The 13,742-nt window shown below is 38.8% G+C and overlaps 1 protein-coding gene across 2 annotated transcripts in view; it reads left to right on the top strand.

Annotated features, from left to right (window-relative positions):
* The window catches only part of CEP85L (centrosomal protein 85 like), a 185,272-nt gene that overhangs the window by 145,150 nt on the left and 26,380 nt on the right, over positions 1 to 13,742 (top strand). For both annotated transcript variants that reach the window (XM_060238619.1, XM_060238626.1), the window contains exons 8-10: positions 1,791 to 1,945; positions 9,995 to 10,112; positions 11,871 to 11,921. In XM_060238619.1, the coding sequence (XP_060094602.1) occupies positions 1,791 to 1,945; positions 9,995 to 10,112; positions 11,871 to 11,921 (324 nt within the window). The remainder of the gene's footprint in view (positions 1 to 1,790; positions 1,946 to 9,994; positions 10,113 to 11,870; positions 11,922 to 13,742) is intronic.

The raw sequence follows: 13,742 nt of genomic DNA, 5'->3' as shown, positions 1-13,742 counted from the left end.
TTTTCTGTAGCAGGGGGCTTTCACGCACGCAACACAATGACATCACCTGGAAGTGACATCAAAATGGCAGCGTGCACGTGGGCCGCTCTAGGCATTTCTGGGAAAACTATGGGACGCTGTAGCCATTTGGGAGGTAAAAACTCTATGGTATCTATTTATTTATTTATTTGATTTGTATCCCGCCCTTCCCGCCAAAGCAGGCTCAGGGCGGCTCATACCATAAAACCTCACAGAATTAAACCAATACCTATTATAAAATAGTACATTCTATAAAATTATATATTTAGAAATTAAAGCAACATATCATTTAGTACCTATTGTACCATAGAGTTGGCTGCAGCTTCCTGGAAAACTATAGAGTTTTCCAGGAAATGGCTTGAGCAGCCTCATGTGTGCGCCACTGTTTTGATGACATCACTTCCAGGTGATGTCATTGCGCCAGCAACATAGTGGGAGGTTTCCCCTGCTGGCCCAATGTGGGCCAGCGGGTTGGGAACCTCCCAGGCGGCGGAACCCCCAGCCCTAGCAGGAAAGGAAAGGTCCCCTGTGCAAGCACCAGTCACTTCCAACTCTGGGGTGACGTTGCTCTCACAACGTTTTCAAGGCAGACTTTTTACAGGGTGGTTTGCCATTGCCTTCCCCAATCATCTACACTTTCCCCCCAGCAAGCTGGGTACTCATTTTACCAACCTCGGAAAGATGGAAGGCTGAGTCAACCTCAAGCCAGCTACCTGAAAACCCAGCTTCCACCAGGGATCGAACTCAGGTCATGAGCAGAGCTTAAGACTGCAGTACTGCAGCTTTTAACACTCTGCGTCATGGGGCTAGCCCTAGTAGAGCACAATCTATTTTAGATTTAGCCAGAGTATATACCACAATAGCCAGATCTGTTCTGCCCACAAAAGGCCACAGCTGGCTAACCAGTCAGAGCTAAAAAGAAACACTCCTGGCCACTGCTGCCACCTGCTTATCCTGCAGTAGGCCTGCATCCAAGAGCACCTCCCAAACTGTGGACCTGTTCCTTCAGGAGAAATGCAAAACACCTTAAATCCAAGGTCATACCTTCCATCCACCTGTAGCACTTTGGTCTTATCAGGATTAAGCTTCAGTTTAATTAGCCCACATCCACTCTAAAATTGCCTCCAGGCACTGATTCATGGTTTCTGCAGCCTCTCTTGGATCAGCTGGAAGAGCAAAAAAGAGCTGCAAATGGCTATATCTATCCTTCATACTTCTGATAGGACACATACCTAAGATAAACAAACAGAAATTGTATTTGCTGCAGACACAATTATCTACTGTTTGAAACACCACTGTGACAATCAGTGCAATGGAAAAATAAAAATAAAACTAGATATGGATTGTGGCCACATAATAGCAGGAAGCCATAAGGTAGTACTATTGATCTGATCAAACCTCTCCTGAGGAAGGTGCTGAGCAGGTAGGAACTCTTTCCTGACTCTTCTCAGGAAAGAGCAGGAAGCTGTGCTGTGTGCATGCGTGCTCTCTCTGTCTTTCTCGCACATGCACACCAGTCAATATAGTGAGAAATTATGAGCTCCGCCACTGAAGACTCTTCTCTTTTGCTAATAGTAAGATTTCCTAGGTATAATAAGATTACTTTGTGGCCAGATGGTTCTACTCTCGCCATTTTGCTATGAGCTTTTTCCAAGCCCAGTGGAAGAGTGGGCATCCCAGAGGGAATTTTGGGGTAAGCAGTTTTCTTCGTTAAGAGTCTCTGACCTGTGCTAAGCATGCCTCAGTAAAAAAGGTGTTTTACTGTTGTATAGTTGCAGGTTCTAGAAGAAAAGAACAAGCAGCTAAAAGCTACAGTGGCTGAGTTAGAAAAGGCACTTGAAGAATCCAGAGCACAATGTACAGAGAAAGAGTTGAAGCTTGTGTGTCAGAAAAAGAAAGAAAAAGAATTGGTAACTTCAGTACAGAGGTATGAGTATCCTATTTGTAATTGGCTTGTGAATTATATATTTTACTTGAATAGGAAAGCAGAACTAGTAGTCTGTGGGCACAGTCCAGCCCACAGAAAACAAATTTTCAGAAAGAGGGATTTGTGAAATTATAGATGATCAAACTGACTTCAATACCAGGGAAAGTACTAGACAAATTAAAAAGTGGTCAGTCTGTAAGCATTTTGAGAACAACAGTGATTAGTAGAAGCCATCATGAATCGGTGAAGATCTCATTTTGCCAGATTATTGATGTTTTTGTATGGGTTATTAGCCTATTTCTATTCAGGATCATAAAAAAATAATATAAATAGTTGAGAAATTCCACATAACATGTCACGCTGAGCAATAAATATAACATGTTGAGCATACTGAATGTAATATACCTTGATTATAACAGGGCACCTAACCCAAGTGTCTCATGGTGTTTTGGCTAGCAAGCTGGTTAACTGTGGCCTAGATGATAACACCATTGGATTCAGAGCTGGTTGGAAAACTATAATTAGAGTGCCTTCCAATGGCATTCCATCATGCTTGAGGGAGGTGTTGAGTTGGGTGTCACTGGGCTCTTTCCTCGATCCATCCATTATGGTTCAAAATTTTTATCAGTGACATGGATGCAGAAGTAGAGGGAATCTGTTAGATTATGACAAAAAGCTGGGGGAAATGTTGGCCAAATGACCTTGACAAGTTAGAAATCTGGGTTGAAATTAATAAAAATAGTTCCACTCCTATACTAGTCAGGCCTTATCTAGAACACCACATGCAGTTCTGGGTGCCATACCTTAAACCGGAACAAGTCAGAGGAGCATGTTTAGAAGTCTCAAAAATGAGTCCTACAGGAAAAGGTTGAATGAACTGGGTATGTTTAGCAGGGAGAAACAAAGGCTGAGGTGAGATATGACTGTGTTCTTCCTCCTGTGGGAGGAAGTACAAGGGAAGGTAAATAAATATCTGAAGGGCTGTCGCATGGAAGTGGGCAAAGTCTTATTCTCTGATGCTCCAGAGAGCAAAACTAGATCTAATGGGCTTAAGTTACAGGGAAGTAGATTCTGGATGGACATTAACAAACTTTATAACAGTGAAAACAGTTGGAGAGTGCAACCAATACCGCATTAGAGGTCTTCAAGCAAAGACTGGATAGCATTTGGATTTCCTGCACTGAGTAAGGAACCTGAACTAGATGGCTTATAAGGTGCGTTCTACTGCTAGTGTTCTGTGGCTCAGTCATTGGGACTTTTCCAGCAGTCGCCATCAAATTTTAGATACAGTGGCAGCAGTTGTATTCCTTTTCAGTTTTGTTAGTGGAATTGCACATCTACAAGCAACAATACAAGCATCACCTATTGCTTCCAGGGTAGTAAGAAGCATTAGAAGACATTTGTAGTGAAACCTTTTATCTACTCTTTCCTCCTTTTTCTCTTTACTCCAGCTTAACAGCACATAGCATCACACAGCTAACAAATCCTCAGTGAGAAGTTTCCCAATAGTTGCAATGGCCCACCTACATTGGAAGTAATATTAAGAACATTCCTCCTGCCAGTGGGTCACCTTCATGATACAGGCTAGTAGGAGTGTGAGGAAGAGAGGAAGGAAGAAGCAGCAGCAGCTTTTTTCACATTTGGGTCTATTGGACTTGGAAAATATTGGTATTTCCTGACATTCCTGAATCCCAATATCAGTATGATATCATTATTTCAGAAAATAATCAGGATTGCCAAACTTATTCAGCATTTAAAAATGCCTTCCATTAACTCACAGACTTGTGTCACATGGTGGCATGCCTCTATGATTGAAGGGAAGACATTTTAAAATTAAATGCCTTCTTCTCACTTGTGAAGGCATGCTGCCAAGGCAGCACGACTCCACAAGTGAGCGGAAGGAATTTTAAAATGCCTTCCCTTCATTCTCCGGTGTCATGCCATCTCAGTGGCACACCTCCACAAGCGAAAGAAAGGCATTTAAAAAGGCGACATAGCTGTCCTGAATAAAAGCAAAAAAACCCCAACCCTTTTTTATTTGGGCCAGCTATTTCAGTAGCTGAATTAGATTGTCTTATTCAGTTCAGCTTATACCAAACACACACCCCTACAGGGGTAGCATGGGTGAGGGAATCAGGCAGATGATATATGAAAAGAGTAGTCGTCAGTTTAGAGCTTGACTGGCCAATTTAGTTAATGGCCAGTTGGCCAGTTTAGTTGATGATCACAGGACTGAAGGATTTTGGTTCATGTTCCTGGTGGAAGCAGTGTTCTGGTAACTGGATTTTATAATTGGTTCCCAGAGATCAGAATTCAAAATCCTATTTAGCATTTAAGTTGTTGAATGGCTTCAGTCAAATTACAGCATCCTAGCTCTCTAACTGTAAAATGGAAAAGTAGTAAGTTTTTTCACAGTGGGAGTGGGAGGAAGTACAAGGGAAGGACTGTAAAGTAATTTGCAAAGCAGAAATGATATAGCAGTTATTAAAATGCATGCAGAAGTATTCTTTTGTATGTTTGTGCCAAGGCAGGTGAATATCACAAAAAAGTTTTAGCTACATGTGGTGTGTGCTGTCTCTGTACATACATAATTGCAAGAGAACAAAAAGGGGAAGATTGCTGTAGAACAATAGATGTTAGAATCAGAATGTCATTACAGAATAAATTAAATTCATTAGGATTATTTTTTTTTTCATTTTAGGGTAAAATTCTAAAGAAACAGGATAATTTAGAATTATGTAATACAACAAAAAGGGGGTCGATTTTTATTTCTAATGGTGTGACTTGTCACTTTGTGATTCTCTGTTATTGAAAGGTACATACCACAAACATTTTTTCCAAATGATGAAAGGTTAGGTATTTGGGACAGTTAGCCAAATCACTGAGTGCATTGTTTCCATTGTATATCTGGCAGCTCTTGTATATGTGAGTGTACAATATACCAGGCTGGCTTTGTGCTGCTCTAAAAGTGTACAGATACTTGAAACAAACTCTTGTTTCTAAATTTAAATGACAATTGTCATTGTCATAATTTGTGTTTTATTTTTGATAGATGGTGGGTATGAGAGTGAGCAAATGTGTGTGTAGTTTTTCCCTTTTGCTCTGGGACTTTTGTATATCAATGATGGTAAAGATTAGGAGTTGAGCTGCAAAGGTTTCTGAGAACAACAACAGTCTGAACAACAAAAAAGGGTTCTTATGTTCTGAGTAAGAAAAAGAGCCAGGACATTGTAGGTCCATTGCAGGGACAGGAAAGTGAAATTGTTAACAAGTGATGAAGAGAGGGCAGAACTGCTCAATTCCTATTTTTCCTCAGTCTTCTCTTGTGAGGGAAAAGCGGCTCAACATGTCAAAAGAACATTTCAACATGTAACTACTGACCTGTCAGCTTGATATCTATACCTGGAAAAGTTTTAGAACAAATAATCAAAAAGTCAGTCCTTGAGCATTTAGAAAAGATGGCAGTGATTACTAAGAGCCAGCATGGGTTTCTCAATAGTGAGCTTTCTTTCTTTCTTTCTTTCTTTCTTTCTTTCTTTCTTTCTTTCTTTCTTTCTTTCTTTCTTTCTTTCTTTCTTTCTTTCTTTCTTTCTTTCTTTCTTTCTTTCTTTCTTTCTTTCTTTCTTTCTTTCTTTCTTTCTTTCTTTCTTTCTTTCCTTCCTTCCTTCCTTCCTTCCTTCCTTCCTTCCTTCCTTCCTTCCTTCCTTCCTTCCTTCCTTCTTTCTTTCTTTCTTTCTTTCTTTCTTTCTTTCTTTCTTTCTTTCTTTCTTTCTTTCTTTCTTTCTTTCTTTCTTTCTTTCTTTCTTTCTTTCTTTTCTTTCTTTCTTTCTTTCTTTCTTTCTTTCTTTCTCCTCTCCTCCCCTCCCCTCCCCTCCCCTCCCCTCCCCTCTTGAAAGTTACTACCTTGCTGGATAAGGGGAATGCTGTAAACATAGTTTATCTTGATTTTAATAAGCCTTTTTGCAAGGTTCCACATAGTATTCTTGTTGACAAATTGGTAAAATGTGGTTTGGATCCTATGCCTGTTAGATGGCTCCGTAACTGGATGAGAGATCGCACCCCTAGATTCTTTTCGCACATGCTACTGCCAAGACAAGTCCCCCTATATCCTATAATGAATTTTATAATTTTTATTGATTTTAACTATAAAAAGAAAAAGCATAAGCATAGATACAGAAGCATTAAAGAGGGGGAGGGGTGGATACAGAGTGGGAGACCAGAAACAAAGACAAATGCAAATATATCAGTTACATTTCTACCTCCAAATGAAATACCCAGTTCTTTCTACCTGCAAGTATTAAATTTTCCCCTTATATTTTACCATCTTTATCTTTCATTATACACTTTTTACTAAGCTATTACTTAAAATACAAGTCTAGACTATTCTTCTTCAGCACATTTAAGTATAAGAAAGTCAGAGAAGTCTCAACACGGAACTAACTGGCTAAGCTTAACCATATTAAAACATGGTTGTTATTTTAACAATGTCGTCATTAAAATGAGCATAAGAAACAAATATCTTTATCCTTCTTACTTACTTATTTCAAACGGAAAGAAAAAGAAATCAGATTTAAAATATCATAAAACGTAGAGAGATAAAAAAAAGTGATAAGCAGAAAAAAACCGTAATTTATCTGTCCCAGTATAAACAATTTCTCCAAACAAACATATTAAGAGCAGATCTACCAGATTAGAGAATAATTGCGTAGTCTGCCTTCTTAAAAATTAATCCAAGTTAACTATTTATTTATATAAAATTCTTTTCAAAACTTTTCAGTCCTTTAACTCTTATATCCATATTGCTCTAGGAGGAAAATAAGAACATAAGAGAAGCCATGTTGGATCAGGCCAATGGCCCATCCAGTCCAACACTCTGGGTCACCCTTTGGGTGAAGAAGTACTTCCTTTTATCCATTTTAACCTGACTGCTCAGCAATTTCATGGAATGCCCATGAGTTCTTGTATTGTGAGAAAGGGAGAAAAGTACTTCTTTCTCTACCTTCTCCATCCCATGCATAATCTTGTAACCCTCTATCATGTCACTCTTCAGGCGACGTTTCTCCAAGCTAAAGAGCACCAAACGTTTCAACCTTTCTTCATAAGGAAAGTGTTCCAACACTTTAATCATTCTAGTTGCCCTTTTCTGGACTTTCTCCAATGCTATAATATCCTTTTTGAGGTGCGGCGACCAGAACTGCACACGGTACTCCAAATGAGACCGCACCATCGATTTATACAGGGGCATTATGATACTGGCTGATTTGTATGCCATCCGGACCTGGTGACTTATTAGTTTTTAATTCGTCTATCAGTTGTAGGACCTCCTCTTTTGTCACCTCAATCTGACTCAGTTCTTTCAACACCCCTTCCAAAATTAGTGGTTCTGGAGCGGGCAAACACTTCTCATCTTCCACAGTGAAGACAGAGGCAAAAAATGCATTCAGCTTCTCAGCCATTTCCCTATCCTCCCTCAGTAATCCTTTGACCCCTTGGTCATCCAAGGGCCCCACTGCCTCCCTGGCTGATTTCCTGCTTCTAATATACTTGAAGAAATTTTTATTGTTGGTCTTTATGTTTTTTGCAATATGCTCCTCATAGTCCCCTTTTGCCTGCCTGATCACAGTCTTGTATTTGATTTGCCACTGCCTGTGTTCCCTTTTATTAATCTCACTTGGACTGGTTTTCCACTGCTTTAAGGAGTCCTTCTTACCTTTTACAGCTTCCATTACTTTGTTTGTTAACAACTTGATATGTCCCAAAAATTTCACTTGACCTTTTAAAATTGCATGTCAGTTCTTGTTGAGAATTCCATATCCAATTACCCACAGAGAGAGAAATAGTTCAAAGACCCTTCTTCCTGAAAGATTTCAACGTCTTAATTTTTTTGCTGAGATGTACCTTCTCTCTCCTTAATGCAGTCATCCCTCTCTGTAAAAATAGTAGGGATCCTACGCCACTTGTTCCTCTTGAAAAAACTTCAGTCAGTCTCGATTTCCGGTCCTTCTTTTTAACTGCACAATAAGGTTCCATTTTGGTTTTCTTCTGTTCGTTTCCCAGCGGATCACTCTCCATTTCTAATTCCACAGACGTCACTGAGATCTCTTTAACACTCTGCTCATGTAGATTTGAGATTTCTCTAGCTTTCAACATAAAAGCTCCCATTTGCTTTTTAATCAACTCTGTTAATGAATCAAGATCTTGCTTTAGAGAAGTTATGGTAACCATTATATCTTTTTTAGAAAACATTTCGCTTGGTAATGGCATTTTTCTCTACCAAATAACTCAATCTATTAATCCAAGTTGAAAAGTAACTCAGAGACCCAGTTAGTCTGTCTCTCCAAATCTCCTCCAGTCGTGTGTTTTGGTTGTTGCCATTTCAGTTGCACTCAGACGGCAAAGACAAATCTCTCTAAAATATCTCATTTTTGTTCAGACCATGTTATAGCCAGATAATAGTCTCATTAACACATATTCAATTATAATCCGGGTCAATTTGAGTATCTATATTCAGTCTAATTCAAATTGTTGTCAAAGCTCAAAGTTGTTCTTTGTCTTTTTGAAACCTCATTCACAGGAAAGTGTGTGTGTGTCCCCTTTGTTGTTATGTAAAATGACCCATTAGCCGGTGGTATTGAAAGCAAACTTACTTGCCGAGTAGAATTGCTGTGCTTGAGGTAAGAAAGTGATTCATCAGAAGCTTGTTAAGAGAAAAGAGAGCAAGCGGTTGGGTGTTCACCTCTTACTGCCGTAATAGCGATCATGGCGGCGGAGCTTTGGGGCATACAAGAAGGACAGGAAAAGCCGCCGCTGTGCCCCTGGCTTCTGGCAAAGTCCCATGCCGAAAGGAAACCTCTTCAGGGTCTCCCTGGAGATACCACGTCTGTGGCACCTCTCCAACTGCCTGATTCAGGGGGGCTGCTAGAGACGAGCTCTGCGGACCCCCACTGAGCTCAAGGCGACATAACCCGGAAACTCCCTATATCCTATAATTATGTGTTTGATGTTTCCTACCTAAACGCAGAACTTTACATTTATCCCTATTGAAATTCACGTCATTGGTTTTAGCCCAGTTTTCCAGCCTGTCATTATCATCCTTATCTTCTTTCTTCTAAATATTTGCTACCCTTCCCAATTTAGTATCATCTGCAAATTTGATAAGCATTCCCTCTATTTCTTCATCCAAATCATTTATAAAGATGTTCGAACAGAACAGGTCCCAGCACAGATTCTTGAGGCACTCCACTTGTCTCTCCTCTCTAAGAGGATGAGAAATCATTAACAAGTACCTTGGGTACTACCTGTCAACCAGTTACAGATCCACAACAGTAACAGGATCCAAACCACAGTTTACCAATAGCTTATTTTCATTTCTCCCCTTGTGTAGACATTCTTTTCATTCTTAGACATTTCTTACACTTGGGCTCCAATACATATTGTTACAAAGTGATACAAGTTTGTTTTGTTTATAATCTGTTTAGAGTCATATCATTCTTTGCCCTCTCTAAGGCTGTTCTGGATCCTCATTTGGCATGTCTCAGTGTTTTGCTAAGATACCAGGCCACCCTTTATTCTGGCTTGCAGATGTTCATTCCGTAATCTTTTTGAAGACAAGTAACTGCTCCCTTATATTTCTGGCCATATTTGTGACATTGGTCATTTGGAGACAGTTTCTTCTGACTCTAGCTAGTGGTTATTTGAAAGTCTAATTTTAGATAGGCTTCATTTTGTGCTGTAAACACAGTGATTCATTCTTCTGCAGTTGAGATCTGCTTATCAAAAAGCTCTTGTGAAGTAATATCTGATGCCCACAGGATCATTTAAAATGAATCTGTGAACTCAAAATGTATTAAAATAGTATATGAGCAATATGATTTTTAAAGCCTACGGATTTTGTTTATGAATTTATTTCAGTGATTTCGTGAACACTCAACAACTTTTAAGTGTTGAAATACTTAATTTTTTAAACTTTCAGTTATGCTGTAAAGTACGGTTTTTATTTCTCCTTTCACAGTTTTTGAACTTTTTTGTTTTCTCTAATTTGAACTACAGCCTACAACAAAAAGTAGAAAAATGCCTAGAAGATGGTGTACGTCTTCCTATTTTGGACGCAAAACAACTTCAAAGTGAAAATGAGAGCCTTAAAGAGAAAAATGAGAAAGCTAGCAAGGTCAGTGCATTAAATTAATCAGATGGTCCCCCTATCAACCATAATTACAGGCCAATGAAGTTCATTGTTGATAAGTGTAAGGAGGTGCACACTGGGGGGAAAAATCCCAACTTGTAAGTAAACGTTGTTCTAAATGACTAAAATGTTTTGGTCAATGACTTGTAATAATATACTGAACTGAACAACTTGTAAGTGTATGCTAATAGGATCTGAACTTACTGAGACTGAGAGGAGAAAAGATCCTATAGTAGATACTTCAGTGAAAGTGTCAACCCAGTGAACTGCAGCTGTGAAAAAGGCAAACATTATTGGGGATTATTGGAAAGGGGAATGAAAATAAAATGACCACTATTGTAATGCCTCTGTATAGATCTATGGTGTTGCCTCACTTGGAATACTGTGTACAGTTCTGGTCACCATATCTCAGCTGAGCTAGAAAATCTCTTATCATGTCCTCATTTAGATCCAGGTGGGCAGCTTTGTTGGTCTGAAGTAACAGAACAAAGTTCTGTGGCACCTTAAAGATCAACAAAGTTTAATCCCATTATAAACTGTATGTATGTTTTATAATTGATTGTAGCAATTTTACCTCTGCTCTTTCAGCATAATTTGTATTGTTTACTGAAACTGGCATTGGTTTTATCTGTATTGTTTTGTCTGGCTTCTGCTGTGAATAAGCTTGATTTGACTTGACCAACAAAGCTTTATTCAAAATATGAGCTTTTGTGTACTAAAAGCACATCTCATCAGACAATAGTATGGAACGGAATTAGCTGTCCTACATATAGCGAGTGGGCAGTGATTTAGTATGCAAAATAGTGAACATGTTTTTAACAGATTAAAAGGATAACAGGTTTGGGTATGTTGGCCTGGGTTCAACTGCAGGGGGGCGGGGGGGCAGCAAAGGCAATAAACATGTCAGAATTGGAGACTGATGTCTATGTATAGGACTGCTAATTCTATTCCATACTATTGTCTGATGAAGTGTGCTTTTAGCACACAAGAACTCACATTTTGAATAAAACTTCGTTAGTCTTAAAAGTGCTACTGAACTCCAGCTTTGTTCTATGTCCTCTCTTAGTTCTCTAAATAATGCACAGGGTAGAAAGAGTTGAAAAAGGGAACTTTTTCTCCCTCTCCAAAAAAGCTAGAACTCAAGGGCATCCAATGAATCTGATAGGCAGTTGATTAAAGAGGGACAAAAGGACAAAAAGAGGGACAAAAGGAAACACTTCTTTACACAATGAGTGATTAAAATGTGGAGTGACCACAGGCATAGACATCTTTAAAAAGGGATTAGATTCATGAAGGATAGGTCTATCAGTAATTACTAGCTGTTGTGACTAAAGGGAACTTCCATGTTCGGAGGCAGTCGACTATGAATGTCAGTGTCAGAGGGCAACATCAGGAGAAGGCCTCAAGCAACTGTGCCCTGTTGTTGGCCCTTCTTGTGTTTTTATAATCCTGTATGGTGTTGCTGGGGCTTTTTATTAGCCACCTTTCCCTTGTGTGCAGCTAGTTGATTTTTTAAATTATTTATTAAAGCATTTACCTCTCACCATTCTTTGTAGTTCAAAGAGGCTTATGATAATAGTCAAAAACATTTTCAGTTAAGACCATAATAAAATAGCAACCCCACAAATAGCCATGTTAGTTAATTGTAGAAAAACAAAATAGAAGGTCAGTGTGCCCTTAAAGACTAACAGCATCTCAACATGAGCAATACAGATGTGATTATTTGTCTCCTTTTCCCTACAGGTCATAGACAATCAACAGAAACAGATAGCTGAGATTACTTTAGAGATTCAGGTAAGGGAACATAGTTTTTACAGGTTTCATTTTTAATTAATTAGCAAAGTTAAAACATGGTATTAAATTATGCCATCATCTGGGGATTCAAAATAAAAAACAATGAACCATGATAATCTTAAAATATGTTAACACTCATCAAACACTATATAATTACCCACAACAGAATTCATAACCATAAGTCCATAGCACATTCCATTAAACCATATACTGTTGAAATTTCATAAATGGCATGTGCTGTCAGTGTTTTTTCTGTGAGTCAACAGAGACAACTTGCTGAGATGTACCAGCAACAACCAATCAAATGTTATCATCAATATACAAATCCAGTCCTTCCTGTTTCCTTCCTTTTGTGATGGTGAAATTTAGAAATGCCATATCAGCTTCTTCAATATAGCAAAGCAATGTATTCCAGATGTCCCGGCTGACAGAGTCGCTAGCTTGTAGATCCATTTCATCTAGCATTTTGTCAAAGGTAGAATGTTTTGGCTGTCTTACACATCAGATTGCACATCCCACTTTGAAAAAATACAAATATAATTACAATATTCCATACTTATAAAACACACATACATATATCCAAAAAGCATTAACAGCATACAGCAGCACACTTACCATAAAGTTAAAAAATATTTCCAAAAAGATTTCAGTGTCTCATAAATATATAATCAAAATCCATCAAAAACATTAAAAGAGTTTAATAAATTACCACTCCTGATATTTTACAGCTGGGGCATGATATTCTGACTTAAAGAGATACTGCTACAATTTAATATAACTAAATTACCACCAAAACATGCCATTTTCTTATGAAAACCAAGAATAATCTATACCACAGGTGTCAAATGTCTGGCCCATAGGCCAGAATTGGCAATCCCAAGGCTTTAATTAGGCCTGCAGGGCTCTTTTCTCCCTCCTTTCCCACTCCTGTCTTCTCCCTTTGAAGCTCCGAGGCTGCCAAAGTTCCCAGCTCCTTCTTCCTTGTCTTTGCAGGCTGAAGCAGGAAGCAATTCTGGACTTGCAAAGCTGCAAAGAAAATGTGGAATGCACTTTCCATTAAGGTCTCTCTGCCCAGATAGACTTTCATGTTTTCCTTGCAGCTTTGCCTGTGCTGCAATGTATTTAATGGAGTGAAGCTCAGTTTCACTTTTCAGCATTCATATGGCCAGTTAGAAGCTGTTCCTTGCTGGAGTTGTGTGACCTTGCAAATAAAGGATTGCTGCTTTGAGTCAGCATGTCTCTATGGAACAGACTTTAGAACTGGTGCCTAGTGAGTACTCTAACCTGGGAACCCACAGCCAAAGGGGGATATTACACTGAAGAGCCATTGCCAATCTGAGTAGAGCTGGGGTCAGGAGGAGAAGCTTGCAATGCCCAGCCAATTCATGTTTTCCTAAGCCCAGAGCAGTTTATATTTTTGGTTTATATTTTTAGTTTCTGCTGTGATCCTTTTTATTTTTAAAATTGTATTGCCAAATCCCACTATTCTACCTCCTTTCCATTTTAAACAAAACATCACAAGAGTTTTAAGCATGTTTGTATTTTAAGTAAAAAAATAATATCTTTAGTTGTGTTTCTCCATATTCTTTATAAAGTTTATACCTCCATTACCTGGCATTACATTTTATGATATGCATGGCCTGGCCTCACAAAGTCCCATTTATGTCAGATGCAGCCCTTGTAACAAATGAGTGAGACACCCCTGATTTATACTTGAATTTCAAATGGAGTCATGGTGTTTTAACTCTTAACGCCAGGCTAAACATCTGCCACGTTTGTGGTGCCCAGCTTCTTCCATGGGTCTCCTCGGGATGCAATTGA

This window comes from Heteronotia binoei, chromosome 1 (assembly GCF_032191835.1).
Source record: "Heteronotia binoei isolate CCM8104 ecotype False Entrance Well chromosome 1, APGP_CSIRO_Hbin_v1, whole genome shotgun sequence".
In the NCBI taxonomy this organism is placed as follows: domain Eukaryota; kingdom Metazoa; phylum Chordata; class Lepidosauria; order Squamata; family Gekkonidae; genus Heteronotia; species Heteronotia binoei.
Note: the sequence above shows the minus strand (reverse complement) of the source record. Positions and strands in the feature narration are given on the sequence as shown.